The sequence below is a fragment of the Aegilops tauschii genome, chromosome 5 (assembly GCF_002575655.3).
Source record: "Aegilops tauschii subsp. strangulata cultivar AL8/78 chromosome 5, Aet v6.0, whole genome shotgun sequence".
In the NCBI taxonomy this organism is placed as follows: Eukaryota; Viridiplantae; Streptophyta; class Magnoliopsida; order Poales; family Poaceae; genus Aegilops; species Aegilops tauschii.
Genome location: NC_053039.3, coordinates 178797578 through 178818270, shown reverse-complemented (window position 1 = coordinate 178818270; position 20693 = coordinate 178797578). Strand labels below are relative to the sequence as shown.

Sequence of the window (20693 nt, the reverse complement as noted above, 5' to 3'; positions counted from 1 at the left end):
TCTACAAATCCCTGCTTCCCTCTGCGAAGGGCCTATTTATTTACTTTTATGTTGAGTCATCACCTTCTTATTAAAAAGCACCAGCTGGAGAGCACCGCTGTCATTTGCATCCATTACTATTAATTTATATTCGGTATGACTATGATTGGATCTCTTTTACCATGAATTACAATGTTTAGTCAGTCCTTGACCTTTAAAGGTGCTCTGCATTTATGTTTTGCGGTCTCAGAAAGGGCTAGCAAGATACCATCTTGTCATGTCATATCATGATTGTTTTGAATAAATATTTCATTCGAGATTTATTATTATTGCTCGCTAGTTGATTATGCCATTGATATGAGTAAACATGAGACCTAAGAATTATTGTGAATATGGTTAGTTCATAATCTTTGCTGAAAACTTGAATGCTGGCTTTACATATTTACAACAACAAGAGCAAACAGAGTTCGTAAAAGTTTTTCTTTATCACTTTCAGTTTATCAACTAAATTGCTTGAGGACAAGCAAAGGTTTAAGCTTGGGGGAGTTGATACGTCTCCGTCGTATCTACTTTTCCAAACACTTTTGCCCTTGTTTTGGACTCTAACTTGCATGATTTGAATGAAACTAACCCGGACTGACGCTGTTTTCAGCAGAATTGTCATGATGTTATTTATGTGCAGAAACAAAAGTTTTCGGAATGACCTGAAACTTCACGGAGATTATTTTTAGAAATAATAGAAAATACTGGCGAAAGAATCAAGGCCAGGGGGCCCACACCCTTTCCACGAGGGTGGGGGGCGCGCCTGCCCCCTGGGCGCGCCCCCTGCCTCGTGGGCCCCCTGGAGCTCCACCGACCTCAACTCCAACTCCATATATTCGTGTTCGGGAAGAAAAAAATCAGAGAGAAGGATTCATCGCGTTTTACGATACGGAGCCGCCGCCAAGCCCTAAACTCTCTCGGAAGGGCTGATCTGGAGTCCGTTCGGGGCTCCGAAGAGGGGAATCCGTCGCCATCGTCATCATCAACCATCCTCCATCACCAATTTCATGATGCTCACCGCCATGCGTGAGTAATTCCATCATAGGCTTGCTGGACGATGATGGGTTGGATGAGATTTATCATGTAATCGAGTTAGTTTTGTTAGGGTTTGATCCCTAGTATCCACTATGTTTTGAGATTGATGTTGCTATGACTTTGCTATGCTTAATGCTTGTCACTAGGGCCCGAGTGCCATGATTTCAGATCTGAACCTATTATGTTTTCATGAATATATGTGAGTTCTTGATCTTATCTTGCAAGTCTATAGTCACCTACTATGTGTTATGATCCGGCAACCCCGAAGTGACAATAATCGAGACCACTCTCGGTGATGACCGTAGTTTGAAGAGTTCATATATTCACTATGTGTTAATGCTTTGGTTCGGTACTCTATTAAAAGGAGGCCTTAATATCCCCTTAGTTTCCACTAGGACCCCGCTGCCACGGGAGGATAGGACAAAAGATGTCATGCAAATTCTTTTCCATAAGCACGTATGACTATATTCGGAATACATACCTACATTACATTGATGAATTGGAGCTAGTTCTGTGTCACCCTATGGTATGACTGTTACATGATGAACCGCATCCGGCATAATTCTCCATCACCGATCCAATGCCTACGAGCTTTTCACATATTGTTCTTCGCTTATTTACTTTTCCGTTACTATTGTTCCAATCACTACAAAACCCAAAAATATTACTTTTGCTATCGTTACCGTTACTTCCGTACTACTTTGCTACAAAATACTTTGCTGCAGATACTAGGTTATCCAGGTGTAGTTGAATTGACAACTCAACTGCTAATATTTGAGAATATTCTTTGGCTCCCCTTGTGTCGAATCAATAAATTTGGGTTGAATACTCTGCCCTCAAAAACTGTTGCGATCCCCTATACTTGTGAGTTATCAGATAACCATCTGCAAGATCAACATGATCGTTCACACGGTCGTCGCTGTCGCGAGATTCGTTATCAAGGTCCATGTCGTCTCATCTGACTCTGGCTTCACCCTCCTCCCGTTCCTCTTCGAATTCGTGTGTTGATTGAACCAAAAATTAAGTTTTTCTATTTTTGAATTCCTAATATTTATCTCTTGAGTTCACGTGCAATGGAATATTTTATTTAGGAGTTCTGAACCTGAATTTTGTGCATACAGCTGCATACTTGCATATACTATAGTGAACCACAAACATTACTCGGAGAGGAGGGGAAGAAGAGGATGCATCCCGAAGACAGAGGCCGAGAAGCTTGCGGAGGCGGGGAGATCGGGTACAAGGTGAGAATCTCTGTAAACCAGTGTTCGCCGTCGTCTTGGCAGGCCTTGCCTCTCACCGCTCCATCCCCAGGGCCTCCATCTTCCTAGATCCCGCCGTTCCATGACGAACATATCCCTTGCCGCCGAACGCTGCAGTTTGTGGTACACTCACAATTCCAAACGATAGGGTACATGTTCTGGATATGTATAATTCATATCTCTGTGTTCTATCAATCTTATTAAGATGTTTTGTATCCTTACAGGATATCATAATTGCAAGTAATAGTTGAAGGAAACCATGTTCCAGCGGATAAGCTGGACTGATGTTGTTATTCCGGTCTTGGTTTTGTTTCTGCAGGCTTGACGGATTAAGTCCTTGGTGTACCATATAGGCAAGGGACGTAGGTAGTTGTTTTCCAAATTCTGACGGTTACTCTGGGTTTTAAGGCTTGTTCGGTGTGGCATGGGTTTTAAGGCTTGTTCGGTGTGGCATGGTGCTACTAACTCCTGCAATGGATGCACATGTATCACATTCTGTACTGGGTACGTTCTTGGCATCTGGTTGTGCTTTTGCTCTATGGTAAATGAAAGGCCAAAGAAAGAAAGAAAATGTTTGTCTAGCTCTTTGTCTTAGGCATGATTGTGATCAGATGTTCTTGCTTCCTTCAAACACCATTTTGTTGAATGATTTTGCACAAATGTGAGGTCATATATGTTAAATATGTGCATTCTTTTAGGTAATATCCAAATGAAACCGACAAAAGTACCGGAGTATTTTATGTATTTAGTAAATAAAAGTACCATGCCAAAAGATGTCTTGTCTTACCAAGATTGTTCAAGGAAAAAACATCTTCTGATTTCTTGAAACTATCTTTTAGTATATAAAAGTGACATAATCATATCAGTAATGTTTAGCGATAATCTTCATAATGAGTTACGGACTGTCTTAGGGCATTCTGAAATAATAATATCAGTAATGTTGTAGGATGTTTTCTAATAGCAATTGTTGTACGCACATTATAACTGAAAGATTCTAAGATAGTTAATATTTCTTTTGATAGATAATTTTTAGTAGTTAGATAATATTTCATTGGTATTTTCATACTTTTGTCCATTTTGCAGATTGTGGAGGTTTTAAAATTAATTATTTGATGGATTGGCTTTTGATACTTTGTTTCTATATCATCTTCTAGATAGCCAAACTGAATCGCTCCACAGACTAACGGATCCACTAAATTGGTGCACTGGATGCTAATTTCCAAGGCAACACCAATATGAGCATAAGGACCATCAAATGTACCACGTATGATTTGTTCAAGGAATACTGGACTATCCTCCCCGCAGAAAGGACTATCAGAGGTTTCATGTTGCATTGCTGCTAGACGACAAGTCGGACCAATTGTTGAGATTTATGTGAATAACCATTCTGGTAATTAAGAAGTTCACGCAGAGGGTGACAAAGGGTTTGGGTCAAAATAAGTTACATGTATTACTAATTAGATGATTGATCAATAGCAAAAAATTGGATCCGGGTGTTCATATTCCATGGAGGTTATTCTTTTTAATGGGCAACATAAAAAGCTAGAAAGGATGAAAGACATTGCAAACCAAGGTTGTTTCCAGGCTCTTCAAGTGTCTTAATTTCTATAATTTACCTTTTTAATGGGCAACATGAAAAGCTAGAAAGGATGAAGCATGATGAATTTGTTTAAACAACGAACGTGAGGTGTTGTGTCCATGGTGGAGGTGGCCTAACATGAGGCTGGATTATCCTATTTGTAATTAGCTAATCCTCCATACCAAGCAATCTTCTTCAGAAGATCAACACTTTCCCAAAATATTTTAGTCATAACCCATGAGTGGAACAACTTGTTCTGCCTTATATATGTGTGCTACACGTCAGATGCAAATAATTCGATCAGCTAAAGCAATCAATTTATGCACTGGATCATATGCCAACACATCTACAAACATCCTTGGTAAATACTGGAGCCATCACCTCCACAAACCCGTGTGAGCTGCATCCTCCACACACAGAATGGCCTGCTATTGATTGACGAGTAAGAGTAGAGGAAGAGTAGCTATACCTGGTACGGCTCTACGAACTGTTCGAGTCGTCATCAGCGTCGGCCTCATCCGGAGCCTCCACGGCCACATGTCTGTGAAGCTCGTGTACACCATCCTGCTCATGTCCAGGCTTGACAAAGGGGTGGATGTCGATTTGGGGAGAGGAGGACTCGGCCACGACGAGGTAGAGGCACGCGAAGGACCAATCGCTGCTGGCAGCGGAGTCATAGTCCACGTGGCATGCGGCCGCGATGCCGGTGAGGACAAGGCGATCACAGCCAAGCGCAGCCGCGAGATTAAACAAATTTTCCTTATCCTATATAAATAAATTAAAATGTTTCAATAAATTTCAGATGATGACTATTCGTCACCCTGGGTGAGGAATAGTTATTCTTCACCCCCCTCTATTTTACCATCAATGCACCGTAATTTTACGTTCCGTAAGTTTTGTTTTATTTCCGACGTAAAATTAGACCGTAAGAAAATATATAATCGTCGTAAAAAATATTTTACGTTATGTAAAATTACAAACGTAAAAACATAGTGTAAAATATACATAAACTGCAAATTTTTTTGTCTTATGACCTATATTTTTATTTTCTTATGCCAAATTTTATGTAGTGAATCAATAGGAATGTAACTATTTGAATTTCAAACGTAATTTAATTATGAAATGATTGTAAGATTACCTCGGGTGAAGAATAACTTATTCTGCACCTTGGGTGATGAATAGTAACACTATATATATATATATATATATATATATATATATATATGAACATTATAGTTGGTTGTTTGCTCCGAGAGAAATGCAAAATCCCTCAACCTTTTTTTCAAATGCACGGCAGAACCATTGCCCATTCTTTTAGGAGAAGTAAAACGCAATAACAAGGCTATGTATAAGAGACAGGAAAGTGACTTTACTATATCAAGTTCCATCAGCATGACAACCAACACAATCGTTCTACAAAGTAATATAGCATATAACCACCTCCAGGATTTTAGATTGAATTGTATAAATCTGTATAAACTCACTTTTTGCACACATGATGATTGAGAATGTGTATAATTATTTAAAACTGAAAACAAAACATGTAACCTGATCCATTCTAAACACTAAAGAAGTTGCACTTCCTGCTTGCAGAGTGTAAAATGTTGCATTTGAATGTCTGTTTGTTGGAACTACACAATTATGCCATATCATTCTTTCATAAAGTTATCCTAATAGGTGAGAGCATCAACGAGATTTTGTTGATCTATCATGAATTGGTTTAGAATATTATATGTTTTTGAGATATAATGCTTGTGGTAAGACATCAAAGAAATATTTAGAATTGCCGATGAAGGTAATCTGGAACATTGATTTAGTAAATGAATATGCCCGGCCATGACATCAAGGAAAGGTTCCATAGACAACTCCAAGGATTTCCCAAACTATAAAAATACTGTGCAATGCAACTCAGAATCAAAACATACCCTTCGATTCAGACTTGTTGCTCCCATCCCCTTTCGGGACCTCCTTCTTCTCCTTGAAGAAATCTGAAACATTAAGGGCGAAATGTCAACAAAGCCACCAACTAAAGCGGATCAAAGGAAACCCAAAACCAGGAAGAAAGCTTAATCTTTTTCGACTGGTAGGAGAACAGCCGCCGGGACTGCGAGTTGGCGAGCAGGGATCTCTAGTCTCGGACCTTGCCGGCCACATTGGCAGACGAAGCCCGGCTCCCCAGAGCAGACATCAGGTATCAGCACACGAAACACATCCCGGCGACCTCACAGCCATGAAGCAGCGACGGCGGCGGACATGCCATGGCCCCCGAGCAGATAATCCTAGGGGACTGAATATTGCACACAGTGAGGTGATGCACCTGCCGATGAACCAAATTGACGGGGAAGAGGCGAAGAGCAGGCGGCGGGGTCGGAGAGGGAGACTAATCTGTACTGGGACGAGCAAGCGAGCACGCGGGAGATGGTGGAGAGACTCATTGCAGCGACGGCGACGACATCAGGAGGAGAGGGAGGGATGGCGTCCCCGGCGAGCGTACCGAGCTCGAGCACCTCCTCGGTCACTTCGGCGACCGGATTCGAGGAAGGAGCAGGGAAGAGCATGGGCTTGCGAGTCCCGCGCCTCCGCGTCCGCCTCCGACGGATGCTCCCGCGACCGGATTCGACCATGAAGGGGATGAAGAGCAGGGGCAACCATGGGAGAATGGGGAACAGCGGGGAGATGTGAGGGGCAGTGGGAAGGGACTTGATTTATGTTGGACCGCTTCCACTTTTTTATCTTTATAGTCAGACAAATTTCCTTACCCTAAATAAACAAATTAAAATGATTTAAGAAATTCCAGATGAAATATTATTTACATATGAACATTATAGTTGGTTGTTTGCTCCAAAAAAAAGCAACATCTTTTTTAATAGGTTTCTCAGATGACATATTATTTATATATGACATATTATTTCTTAAGCACATCAAGTAGATCTCAATAATTTGTAATATATTTTTAGTTGGATCATCAGCTTATATGTATACATTGTCAATTTGCTATCTTGTGATCAGTTTTACATTACAAGTGAAGTGGAGTTCAATTATTATGCAATTGTGACCGTGTTATATTGTCTCTACCTGTGAAATTTAGATGCATTATCTTTATATTGCTTCATTCTTCAGCAAACTATTTCAGAAGCCCGTGGCAATGCACGGGCATTCTACTAGTCTCAAAAAGTATCCGACTTTGTCAAGCTTTGGTATTTCGTCGAACATGGCACGGATGGCCGTCGCTGGCGTCGACGAAGAGCATAGGCACAACAACTTCTCCACCAATCGGGCTGGAGAGAGCTTCTGGTGGCCGCTGGCGTGCGCAAGGAGTTCCAGCGCCACCTCACTCCGCCGTGGAGGTGCAGGAAGAGAGAAACAAGAGGGTGTCGTGCGCGCCCCACCAGCGCGCTCGCCACGCCCACCCGGCCCGCGCCCTTGCCGCCCCAGAGCACACACCGGCGCGCCGCGGCCTGGTGAGCATGACCTTAGTGTCCCCAAGCCCCTCTCTCCCTCCTGCGCACTACATCTCCCCCGTCGTCGTAGGGGATGCCTGGCCACAGGCGTGGGGAGCGCGAGCTGGATGCCAAGCTCCACGCTCGCCAACTCCTCGGCCACGCCGTGCTCGCAGCCACCTCACTCCATCGCCAGCCCGACCTCCTCAGCCTGGCGCTGGTGGGAGTAGTGCACGGCGTGGCCACAGCTATGCGAACGGGAGGAAGGTTCAGTACAAGGAAGAGACGGAGCGATAGGTTCAGTGGTGGCTCCGCCACGTGGAGCTGATACCACGAGTCGCTAATGTTGTTGCTGCGGGCTCCAGCGCGACATGTTATTGCTATTGCAGGTCAGTGCAGCGACGAGGCACGATGAGCTAGGTGCAGGACGCGCGACAGTGGCAAAGCACCCATGGCCAGCGTGCGGCCAGGGAAGAAATAGAGAAAAGCAGGAGAGAGAGAGAGATGGATGGGTGGGTGGGTGGGCCCCTTGTTTCAATGGGTGGATGTATTGTAGGTGGGCCAGGCCGGGCAAGCGGCAAATAGGGATGGACAAGGAGTCCCAGAAAACGTTTGGTTTGTGTCCGCTTCAGACCCAAATCACGAGCAAATTTGGTCCGGAAATGGGTCTGAACAGACACGAACCGGACAGAAAATCGGTATGCTCCCACGCGTTGGGCCATTGGTTTGTCCGTTTGGATCAAAACGGACACGCCCAAATGAAATGGGGTCGCCTATTGGACTTGGCCTAAGAGAATCTACTACAACGAGAATTGCCTAATCCGGGTCCCTATACGTCAGCAGACGAGCCCGTAGACAGCGAGCAGACGGTGTCAGTGTCAAAACCGGCGGATCTCGGGTAGGGGGTCCCAAACTGTGGACCTTAGATCGATGGGGAACAGTAACGTAGGACACGGTGTTTACCCAGGTTCAGGCCCTCTCTAAGAGGTAAAATCCTACGTCATGCTTGATTATATTGCTTGTGTATAGGGGGGGTTATAGAGTAGATCTACCATGACATGAGACGAACTAAACCCTAACTAGTAGGATGGAAATTGTTCTCCTAGCCTCTACGGACCAAGCCCCCTGGTTTATATAGACACCAGGGGTGCTAGGGCTTACAGATAGTCGGTTACACCAAGGAAACTCCGGATCTTCCATCTTGACTTGGGGTGCACACCAAGGCACAAAGGGTCTTCGGTTCGGATACAATGCGGCCCACCAATCCAACCCATACAGGACTGGCCGGCATCCGAGGGCCCACTAATCCGTGACTCCTTCAATAGCCCCCGAACTTGCCCTCAACGCCGGAGCCTACAACCCTTGATCGTCCCGTGATTCCCAAAATCTTCGGCTTGCGAGGGGAGTTCCTTATCTTCACCCTGTTCGGCTAACTTCAACAATTCGATTTCCATTGACTTCTCGACCCACCAAATCATGGCGGGCCCCTTACCATTAACTTTGTCAGAGGTGACTCTCGATTTTTGTGCAGCCGCCAGAAGGCGAGCAGTCTTGTGTCTTTTTATAAGAACACCCCCGGGACCAGGAACATGTCTATTAAATAGGCCAAGGGAGCATCAAGTGGTCCATCCATACCCAAGAAAGGAATCCCACCCTGCCCAGAGAAAATCCTCATGGTCGACATCCCTGGCTCATCCTCGCGTCCTCACGGCCATCTCCCGGGTGACTGGCCCAGCTGCTCCATACCGCAGCTTCAGCTATGCGACCTCCAACAGCAAGGGTACCTTCCAGCCGCAGATCTCGTGCCCGTTCGCGCCGGGCTGACTTCAGACAATGGTGAAGCCTTCGCAAAGAACTTTCCCAATCCAAATAAGGATGAGAGGGTATGTTTTGTATCCTTCCTTCTAAGAGGTCTAGGATTCCCCAATCTCCCATTCTTAAGGGGCCTGCTAGAGTTTTACGGGATCCAACTCCACCACCTCGCCCCAGGATCAATTCTGCATCTTTCCGGCTTTGTTGCTCTCTGCGAGATGTTCCTGGGTTGCGCGGCCCATTTCGAACTATGGAGGAAGTTCTTCTGCCTTATCCCTCGCAACCATGGAGGGTCAATCTTTGAAGTAGGTGGAGCCGAGGTGTGTCGCATAGCCGGTACTGGATATCTGAAAGTTCAACTATCCCTGGGTGGTTTTGGTAATTCCTAACAACATATAGCTCATTGAGCTAATGCTATTTCAAGATAAATATTTCAGGAAAGCTCAATGATTGGCATGACATGGATTAGGAATGTGGACCCCTCAAAATGCTAAGGACAAAAGATTGGCTCAAGCTCAAGACTCTACATTTTACTTTTAGTGATCCAAGATCACATTGAGTCCATAGGAAAAGCCAATACTATTAAAAGGGGATGAGATGTTGCTTAATGAGTTACTTGCTCAAAATGTGTAGTGATATGCTCCAAAACCCTCAACTACTTTCTCATATCCACATATGTCCCAAACCAAAAGTCAAACTCGGCCCCACCAAAATTTCCTATCCAGCACCACCGAGTTCACTTGTCATAGCCACTGCCACAAACCCTAGTCACTTCGGTCTCACCGATAGGGATCTTGGTTTCACCGAGATGGGATTGCAATCTCTCTGTTTCCCTTCGTAATGTTTTGGTCCAACCGAGATGAGCGATCGGTCCCACCGAGATTGCAATGCAAACTCTCTGTTTCCCCTTCGTAACGTTTCGGTCTAACCGAGATAAGCGAATCGGTCCCACCGAGTTTGCCTGACCAACTCTCTGTTTGCTTAATACCAAAATCGGTCCCACCGAATTTGTGTAATCGGTCTCACCAAGATTACGTTATGCCCTAACCCTAATGGAATCGGTCCCACCGAGTTGACATGTCGGTCCCAGCGGAAATCCTAACATTCACAATTTGAACTAAATCGGTCTGACCGAGTTTTCTGATTCGGTCCCATCGAGTTTGGCGATTTGTGTGTAACAGTTAGATTTTGTGTGCAGGCTATATATACCCCATCCACCCACTCTTCATTCATGAGGGGAGCCATCAGAACATGCCTACACTTCCAACATACATTTTCTGAGAGAGAACCACCTACACTTGTGTTGAGGTCAAGATATTCCATTCCAACCACATAAATCTTGATCTCTAGCCTTCCCGAGTTGCTTTCCACTCAAACCCTCTTTCCACCAAATCCAATCCTATGAGAGAGAGCTGAGTGTTGGGGAGACTATCATTTGAAGCACAAGAGCAAGGAGTTCATCATCAACACACCATCTATTACCTTTTGGAGAGTGGTGTCTCCTAGATTGGCTAGGTGTCACTTGGGAGCCTCCGTCAAGATTGTGGAGTTGAACCAAGGAGTTTGTACGGGCAAGGAGATCGCCTACTTCGTGAAGATCTACCCTAGTGAGGCAAGTCCTTCGTGGGCGATGGCCATGGTGGGATGGACAAGGTTGCTTCTTCATGGACCCTTCGTGGGTGGAGCCCTCCGTGGACTCGCGCAACCGTTACCCTTCGTGGGTTGAAGTGTCCATCAACGTGGATGTACGATAGCACCACCTATCGGAACCACGGATAAAAAATCTCCGTATCTACATTGCGTTTGCTCCCTCCAAACTCCTCCCTTTACCTTCATATGCGATTGTTTTACATTCCGCTGCTATACTCTTAGAAATGCATGTGTAGGTTGATTACTTGAGTTGTGCTAAGTTGCTAAAATCTGCCAAGACTTAAAATTGGGAAAAGGCTAGATTTTTATTTGGTCAAGTACTCTAATCACCCCCCCTCTAGACATACTTTCGATCCTACAAGTGGTATCAGAGCTTTGCTCTCCATTTGCTTTGATTTCCACAGCTTTTGGTGATCATAGCCTTGGTTTCACAACCTAGGAGAGTATGGCGTGTAGCGAGGGAAATTACCACCGTAGAGGTCCTTACTTTGATGGTACTAATTTTGCTAGTTGGAAGCATAAGATGAAAATGCATATTCTTGGACATAACCCCGCCGTTTGGGCTATTGTGTGTATTGGCTTGCAAGGTGAATTCTTTGATGGGAGAGAACCGAACCGTGAAGCTACCGCGGAAGAGTTGAAGATGCTGCAATACAATGCTCAAGCTTGTGATATTCTCTTCAACGGATTGTGCCCCGAAGAATTCAACAAAATCAGCCGCCTTGAGAATGCAAAGAAAATTTGGGATACTTTAATTGATATGCACGAGGGTACCGACTCCGTCAAGGAATCCGAATTGGATGTGCTTCAAAGTCAACTTAACAAGTTCAAAATGAAGGATGGTGAAGGTGTCGCTGAAATGTACTCTAGGCTTGCTCTCATCACAAATGAGATTGCCGGCTTAGAACTGAAGAGATGACCGATAGATTCATCATCAAGAAGATCCTAAGAGCCTTGGATGGAAAGTATGATACCGGGTGCACATTGATCCAAATGATGCCCAATTACAAAGATCTCAAGCCAACGAAAGTATTGGAAGAATTGTTGCTCATGAGATGTCACTTAAGGATAAGGAAGAGCTCCACAACAAGTCAAGTGGTGCTTACAAAGCCTCATGTGAAGCTCTCACATCATCAAGTGAGAAACAAACCTTCAATGAAGAATTGAGCCTAATGGTGAAGAACTTCAACAAGTTCTACAAGAGTAGAAGCAAGGAAAGAAGCTCCAAGTCAAGGTCCTACAATGACAAGAGATCTTCAAGTCGTGAACGAAATTGCTACAATTGTGGAAGACCCGGACACTACTCCAATGAGTGTACGGCTCCCTACAAAAGAAGAGAAGATTCTCTCAAAAGAAGAAGTAGAAGAGAAGAATCACCACCTAGAGAGAGAAGGAGTAGAGATCATCGTTATGAGCGAAGACCCTCTCGGAGAAGCAAGGATTCAGAAAGGAAGGACAAGTCATCAAAGAGCTACACAAAAAGAAGACATCAAGCTCATGTTGGTGAATGGGTATCCGGCTCCGACTCCGACCATCACTCTGAAAGAAGTTATCACTCCGACTCCGAATATACTCAAGATGAAGGTGTTGCTGGTCTAGCTCTTGTGTCAAGCAACTCCTATGACATATTTGACTCACCAAATGAAGGAATTGGAAGATGCTTCATGGCCAAAGGTCCAAAGGTAACACACCCCGAGTATGTTGATTTCAATAGTGATGAAGATGATTTGCTAGGAGATGATGATTTACTTGTTGACAATTCTAGTTATGAAAACTATGATGAACTTGCTATTAATCATGTTAATCAAGATAAAACGAATGACGATGATAAGAAGGAGATTGAGCGTCTAACTAAAGAATAAACACTCTTAAGTTAGCTCATGAAACTACCTTGGAAGATCATCGAGAACTTTTAAAGACTCATGAGAAGCTATGCTTTGAAAAGCTCAACCTTGAGCAAGAGCATGAGTTCTTAAAGGTAATCAATGATGATCTTCGCAAGAAAAGTTCTTCTTACATTGCCAAGCGTTTACTCTTGTCTACTTACATGCCACAAGTTAAATCTAGCAACAAGAACAAGAAAGATTCTTCCTCTAGTAGTAACAACAATCATGCTAAATCCAATGTTGTTGCTTCTAGTAGTTCTCTTGATTCCACTAATGATTCTCTTAGCCAAGTTACACTTGAGCAAGAAAATAGCTTATTGAAGGGAATTATAGAGAAAGGTGTTTACAAGAGTCTTGCCGAAAGTAAGCAATTTGAGGAAATTGTATGCAAGCAAGGAAGACACCGGAAGAATCAAGGTGTTGGTTTTGAACGAAAGTTCAATGCCAATGGAGTTGAGTGGGAAGAAGATCAATACCCCAAGATGAAGTTTGTTCCTCAACAAGAGAAGTATGATCCTACTTCTTTCCAAGGAACACAAGCTCAAGATGATCTTACACCACAAGACCACAAGCTAAAGGGCAAGGACAAGCTTCAAGAGGAGATTGATGCATTTGAATAAGCTCCTAAGGCCTTTGTCAAGTGGGTTCCCAAGACTATACATCAAGTTCCACTTCATCAAGTACGACTACAACTCCAAGGATTCCCATCAAGATGGTGTGGATCCCGAAGAAGAAGAACTAGAGAGTTCTTGAGGGTGACTCCGCCAACATACTTCACTCTTATCATCTTGGCAAGGACAAGTGCAAACAACTTCCATATCTTGCACTAGTTCAAGGAGTCACAAACCCTCTTGTTGGTAAGACAAGGGACAAGGTAACCTAATGCTTTCATGGACATCATCTTGTGTATGCATCACTCTATGTCTATGGATATCCTTGTTTGTTCCTTGTGGGACTAACCCGTGTAGGTATTGAAAGTGCAACTCACTCCAAAGGATTGCTCCGAATGATCTACATCAACATTGAGCATCTACATCTTCAACACCTACATGAAGTCATCATCGACAAAACCCAAGGTTAGTTCATCCCTCTTAGGGGGGATATCACATCTAGGGGGAGCTTTACTCTAATCAATTAAGTTAAAGCAACTCTAATGATGTGAACACAACAATGCTTTATGTAAAAGTGGTAACCCCACTTGTGCTTAAACGATGAGTATGACCTATGATCAAATATTCTCATTTGACTCCTAAGTCAATATACTCATATATAGATGACCTAGTCATCGCCAAATTGCTTGATAGATGCTAGAGTGATTGTGCATGCTTTGTCATATGTTTCATTTGTCATTTTATTGTGTGAGCATGTTGGATGCATATTTTACTCATTCGAGGACATCCATTTGTTGCTTTGATTCTTTGGTTTTTATCTTTTGCCAAATGGATGGACAAGAATGCCTAAGAACTCCCTCTAGCTATCTATGCTTTTCTCGTCTCAAACTCTATTCATGCTACATCACAAAGTTTGATCAAGTCAGATTCGAACCACTCTGTGTGAGGAGCACTCGGAGTCTCCGATTCGTCATAGACTTAAACTTCCAAAACCTCTTTGTGCATTTCGGTATGACCGAATCATCCATTTCGGTCACACCGAGATCACTAAGTTGATCTAGGTTTTCAATCTTGGTGCAACCGATTTGAACTTTTCGGTCACACCGAGTTGCAGTAACTGCTTGCGATTCTGCATCTCGGTGCCACCGAGTTGTTCCACTCGGTCACACCGACAGGGTCGGGATATATAAACCCACGGGTGAGATTTTGGAAATTTCTTCGAAGCCTCTCAGCCCGCGCGTATCCTGCTCTACCGCCTCGGGTCTCCGGATCATCTCCTCGCTGCCAGCGACCTCCCGCCGCTGGTTTCCATCGCCGTCAACGGAATTCTACCCCTCCATTGCCGCCGTAGCGAACTCTGCTGAACTAGGGTACGAGTTCGTCTCTTTGTGCTATTCCTTTAACTCTGATTCATAGCACATTGCTCTGCCATGATCATCACCACGTATGCAAACACTCTATCCATTAAAAACATCCTTTAGATTAGATTGGTTGAAAATTTACGGTTAGGTCTCCGCCGAACCCATCTCGGACCGACCGAGTTGTAGAAATCGGTCTCACCGATTCGGCTTAGGCCATAGCACTTGCGATTTTCGGTCTGACCGAAAACTGCAAATCGGTGTGACCGAGTTTGATTCTCTGTGAAACCCTAGCAGTCTCGGTGCCACCGAACTGTGACTCAATCTGACTGAGTTCGCTAGTTTAGGTTCCAAAAGCTGCTTCGGTATCACCGAGTTTACACACCAGTAGCTCCGAAATACTTTCTGTGGAGAACTAAAACTAAGTTTTTAAGTCATCTGTTTTGCAAAAATTCTGCACTTTGTGATGCTCATCCACTCTACCTCATCTACATCTATTCACAGGGTCTGCTGTCAGTAAGTTTGCAGAAATGTCTGATCAGAGTGACAGTCAGAACATGTCTGAGGAACATGTGCAGCTGAGTGAGGGTTCAGATCCCTCAAGCACTTCTGATGATGGCAGCAGGAGCACTCCAAGCAAATTGCCAAAGGTAGCTACCAGATCTAGAAAGAAGAGAACCTCAGAATCTGAGGATGAGGATTATGTTGCCACTGAGGAGGAGTAAGCTCAAAGAAGAAGGTGCTGAAAAAGGAGTATGGCACAACTGCTGCAACAAAGCCAGGCTTGAATAAGAAGGCACCAGCAAGGAGGATCCCAATGTCAAAGCCAAGGAAGGTAGCAACAGGAGAAACAATGAAATTCACCATAGAATCAGATGATGGTGAAGCAGCAGGTGATGGCCAGAAAAAGAAGAGGGCAAGAACCACTACTGCAAAAGTTCTTGGCAAGCCCTCAATGATGAGAGATTCTGAAGAAGAAGAAGAGGATGCTCCAGCACCCAAAGCTCAGAAGCTTATGGGAGATGCTATAAAGGCAGGGGCTACTCCATCAAAGCCCAAGTCTGCTCCCAAAGCTCCATCTTAGAAGCCCAGTAAGCCCAAGAGGAACACCAGAAGTATACCTGCTGAAGAGAAGAACAAGGCCCCAGTGCCTCAAGCTGAAGAAGAGGAAGACGATTCACTTGTTTTCAGGAAGTTGAAGCCCAAGATTCCTGACCATAATGATACTCATCCAGTAGCTGAAGATATGCATATCAAAAAGGATGCTGGACTGAGATTGTGGAGACAGTCTGATCCTTATGCTGTGAGGAGGAGGACAATAGTTGATTACAGGTTTCACACAAAGGAACACCAAGACTTTTATGAAACTATTTTGCTTGACAAGAAGCCCATTGTATGTGACATGAGATGGGTGGATTGGGAATACATCAAGGAAGAATAAGATCACTTTCCAGGAGTTTCTGACATCTTCAAGGCATGTGGAGTTGACAAATTTGTTGGACAGAAGCTCACCAGATGGAATGATGAGCTGATCATGCAATTTTACTCCACTGTCACTTCTATCCAGATGGGAGGATAGTTTGGATGTTAGAAGGTACTAGGTACCAATCCACAGTTGAGGAGTGGGCCAAGCTGATAAATGCCCCTGAAGAACATGAAAATAACTTGGATGTGTATGCCACCAAGAAGAAGGACCACACCACTATGGCAAACATGTACAAGGAGATCCCAGATAAGGCTTTGGAGACTCACAAGCTTGGATCAGTACACTACTTGTTGTCTGGTCTGCCTACCATCAACACAATCCTTAGGCACACTCTGCTACCCAAGTCAGGAGATCACAAGATGATCAGAGGGCATTCTATCAACCTACTACACCTTTTTGATGTCCCCCAGAAGTTCAAGGTTATGAGTTTGATTGTAGAGACAATCAAGAGGACTGCTGCTGACCAGAAGAGAAGCTGTGGGTATGCTTCACACATTCAGGAGCTCATCAACTCCAAGATGGGCACAGGAACATATATGTTGGATAAGGAGCATCTACCCTTATATCCTGATTTTGAAGATAATACTGTTGTGATGAATGAGGAAGACCCCACATCTGATCAAGCACAGGAGAAGAGAGCCAAAGCAAAGGCTGAGAAAGCTGCCAAGATGCCAAGTGTTGAAGAGGCATCTCAAGTTTTCCTGAAGAGCAAGCAAGATCAACTTGGATATTTGATCCAATCCACACTGAGGATTGAGAAGGGCTTGGCCACCCTGACTCAAAACCAAGAGAGTCTGGAGAGGATCATAGAGACAAAATTTTATGATCTTGATCTGAAGGTAACTGAGATTCAAACAGCAGTTGAGCAGCTTTAGGAGGGAGCAGAAGAGAAGAGAGTCAAGGCAACTACAGATGCATTTCAGCGAGTGCCTAGAGGACAGAGGTCTGCTGCAGTGCCAGTGACAGATTCTAGAGCTACATCATCAGCACCAGCAGCTACAGCTCCAGTGCCACCTCCGGCAGCCACTCCACCAGCTCCAACAACATCAACTGATGCCTTCGTCCTTGGAGTTCTCTCTACACCACCTCCCGAAGACCAAGCCTGAGAGACGCATAGCACTATGCATATTTGAACTTTTTGATAACTTGTTGCCAAAGGGGGAGAAATATGTATAGATCATGGGCTTCGAGAGAGTGTTTTTCTTCTTTGCCTTTGGTTGAACTTTTTATTGTGTGAGATACTCTATTTCCTTGTGTGAGATACTTAGTTGATCATGTGTTTGATCATTTGCTACCTTAATGCTTGTTTGGATGATATTATCTTTTATATCTCATATATGATCATTCAGTTGCTTGGTGATGAGTGCATGCTTTTAATTTATATCATTTTGAGCGCTCCAGCAAGATGTATGTGACATGGAAGAGTAACCCATGATCCTAATCGATTGTGCATTTGCATTCAAAAGCAAATTTTAAATAATGCACAAATTTAGGGGGATCTCTTGCTTATCACATACTTCTCAAAGCGAAGATGTTTTTCAATCTTATTATCATTTGACGAAGCTTTGATCTATATGTTGTCATCAATTACCAAAAAGGGGGAGATTGAAAGTGCAACTATCACTGGGTGGTTTTGGTAATTCCTAACAACATATAGCTCATTGAGCTAATGCTATTTCAAGATAAATATTTCAGGAAAGCTCAATGATTGGCATGACATGGATTAGGAATGTGGACCCCTCAAAATGCGAAGGACAAAAAATTGGCTCAAGCTCAAGACTCTACATTTTACTTTTAGTGATCCAAGATCACATTGAGTCCATAGGAAAAGCCAATACTATTAAAAGGGGATGAGGTGTTGCTTAATGAGTTACTTGCTCAAAATGCTTAGTGATATGCTCCAAAACCCTCAACTACTTTCTCATATCCACATATGTCCCAAACCAAAAGTCAAACTCGGCCCCACCGAAATTTCCTATCCGGCACCACTGAGTTCACTTGTCATAGCCACTGCCACAAACCCTAGTCACTTCGGTCTCACCGATAGGGATCTCGGTCTCACCGAGATGGGATTGCAATCTCTCTGTTTCCGTTCATAACGTTTCGGTCCAACCGAGATGAGCGATCGGTCCCACCGAGATTGCAATGCAAACTCTCTGTTTCCCCTTTGTAACGTTTCGGTCTAACCGAGATGAGCAAATCGGTCCCATCGAGTTTGCCTGACCAACTCTTTGTTTGCTTATTACCAAAATCGGTCCCATCGAGTTTGTGTAATCGGTCTCACCGAGATTACGTTATGTCCTAACCCTAATGGAATCAGTCCCACCGAGTTGCATGTCGGTCCCACCGGAAATCCTAACGTTCACATTTTGAACTAAATCGGTCTGACCGAGTTTTCTGATTCTGTCCCACCGAGTTTGGTGATTTGTGTGTAACGGTTAGATTTTGTGTGGAGGCTATATATACCCCCTCCACCCACTCTTCATTCGTGAGGAGAGCCATCAGAACATGCCTACACTTCCAACATACATTTTCTGAGAGAGAACCACCTAGACTTGTGTTGAGGTCAATATATTCCATTCCAACCACATAAATCTTGATCTCTAGCCTTCCCAAGTTGCTTTCCACTCAAACCCTCTTTCCACCAAATCCAATCCTATGAGAGAGAGCTGAGTGTTGGGGAGACTATCATTTGAAGCACAAGAGCAAGGAGTTCATCATCAACACACCATCTATTACCTTTTGGAGAGTGGTGTCTCCTAGATTGGCTAAGTGTCACTTGGGAGCCTCCGTCAAGATTGTGGAGTTGAACCAAGGAGTTTGTACGGGCAAGGAGATCGCCTACTTCGTGAAGATCTACCCTAGTGAGGCAAGTCCTTCGTGGGCGATGGCCATGGTGGGATAGACAAGGTTGCTTCTTCGTGGACCCTTCATGGGTGGAGCCCTCCGTGGACTCGCGCAACCGTTACCCTTCGTGGGTTGAAGTCTCCATCAACGTGGATGTACGATAGCACCACCTATCGGAACCACGGATAAAAAATCTCCGTGTCTACATTGCGTTTGCTCCCTCCAAACTCCTCCCTTTACCTTCATATGCAATTGTTTTACATTCCGCTGCTATACTCTTAGAATTGCATGTGTAGGTTGATTACTTGAGTTGTGCTATGTTGCTAAAATCTGCCAAGACTTAAAATTGGGAAAAGGCTAGATTTTTATTTGGTCAAGTAGTCTAATCACCCCCCTCTAGACATACTTTCGATCCTACAATATCCCATTGGAACTCCAAAGAGAGACTCCGAAGAGTGGCTTCGGAGTGGTTTTATATCGAAGATGTTCCTCTGTTCGAACCAGTTCGGAGGGGTTTGCCCGTATATTCGAACGCCCCACTTAAGAAATGACTTAACTGGCGGCCCAAGGGTCCTTCCCAGGAAGAGTCCGCTGAGGTACAATGCCTAGCCGCGAAGGTAAGGGAGCTGGCCCATGGAGGATTGACCATAGTTGATGTAGTGGTTGCGACGATCGAACGATGCGTGCAACCCGTCCAACAAAGAACACACCCCATGTGGAGCTATAACGGGGCAAGCGACGCGTCCCTCTACAAGCGACAGGGGCTGGAGAATCCAGCAACAATGGCTGCCATATTGGCGGATCTATTCAAAGGCGAGGAAGAAGTGTTCGCCCGCCCAAGAAACTAGAAAGGCTACTCTGGCTACAACCCTATTGAATGGGTAAGTTTAAACTTGTGTTCATAGCGCGGATGTTACACCCGAATACTGATTGGTTCAACCATTTTCCGAACAGAGTTGGAGACGCCAAGTTGAGGGCATCGGCTGCCCCGCCCCTCAACCAGAGGATCATTCTCGTGACGATGATCCGGGCTTTCACGAGGACCCGGAGACATCGATTGACTTTGAGGACGGGGTTTTCTTTCAGGAAAGCCTCGATAGTTCTAAGGTGTCCATCACAGCCGATCATCCTGGGCTCCTCCCCTCCACCACAGTAAGTAGCGAGAAGGCCTCCTTTCGAACAAAGCGCTCGCCTTGTACTAACTTCTATTCCCAAGGGCCGCCGAACCTAAAGCCGAACACCGACGGAGGTGGGCCAAATCTAGCCAACAAAGGAGCCTCCAAAAGGAAAGCGACCTTGCCAATCGCATATTCAGGAAAAAGGTAATATGCTCTAGAATTGCCATAAGTTCATCCCCGGCCTTATCTATGAGGGGCTCCGCTGAAATTCAATCCAGTTAACAGGAAGAAGGTACCACCCCCACCGTCCTAAGACATCAAGGAAGTGTCAGGGAGTGGCCGAAGACCCTCGGGGCGGGCAAAGTTTAATGTGGGGGATCCCACAATACATCGGCCTATGGAAGATCCATAGGATGTTTCGGTTACCAATTCGGAAGTTCAAAGTGTGATGAATCACCGACGATGGAAGGAATCCCTGCGCTAGGCAGTCTTTACCGACCAAGAATTTAATGCTTTAAATTCGGTCGACGGATATCTCGGAGCAGCCCGAACAGGTCTTGAGGGAATTGCTAATCTTCTGTCAACCGATAT

General features: G+C 44.5%; 1 protein-coding gene across 1 annotated transcript; it reads right to left on the bottom strand.

The window, feature by feature from the left end:
* Positions 1 to 4104: 4104 nt before the first annotated feature.
* On the bottom strand, positions 4105 to 6631 carry LOC109754493 (uncharacterized). The gene is made up of 3 exons (XM_020313396.4): positions 6035 to 6631; positions 5820 to 5882; positions 4105 to 4659 (listed from the first exon to the last, which is right to left on the bottom strand). Exons 1-3 carry the CDS (start codon positions 6080 to 6082, stop codon positions 4375 to 4377), a joined length of 396 nt encoding a protein of 131 aa, XP_020168985.1. The 5' UTR covers positions 6083 to 6631; the 3' UTR covers positions 4105 to 4374.
* Positions 6632 to 20693: the final 14062 nt, after the last annotated feature.

Excerpts from the sequence above, each read along its gene's own strand:
- LOC109754493 (XM_020313396.4), bottom strand. The coding sequence starts at position 6,082 with ATGTCTGCTCTGGGGAGCCGGGCTTCGTCTGCCAATGTGGCCGGCAAG. Across the intron at positions 5,883-6,034 it reads CTGCCAATGTGGCCGGCAAG|ATTTCTTCAAGGAGAAGAAG; the intron begins GTCCGAGACTAG and ends TTAATGTTTCAG. Across the intron at positions 4,660-5,819 it reads CAACAAGTCTGAATCGAAGG|GATAAGGAAAATTTGTTTAA; the intron begins GTATGTTTTGAT and ends TTATTTATATAG.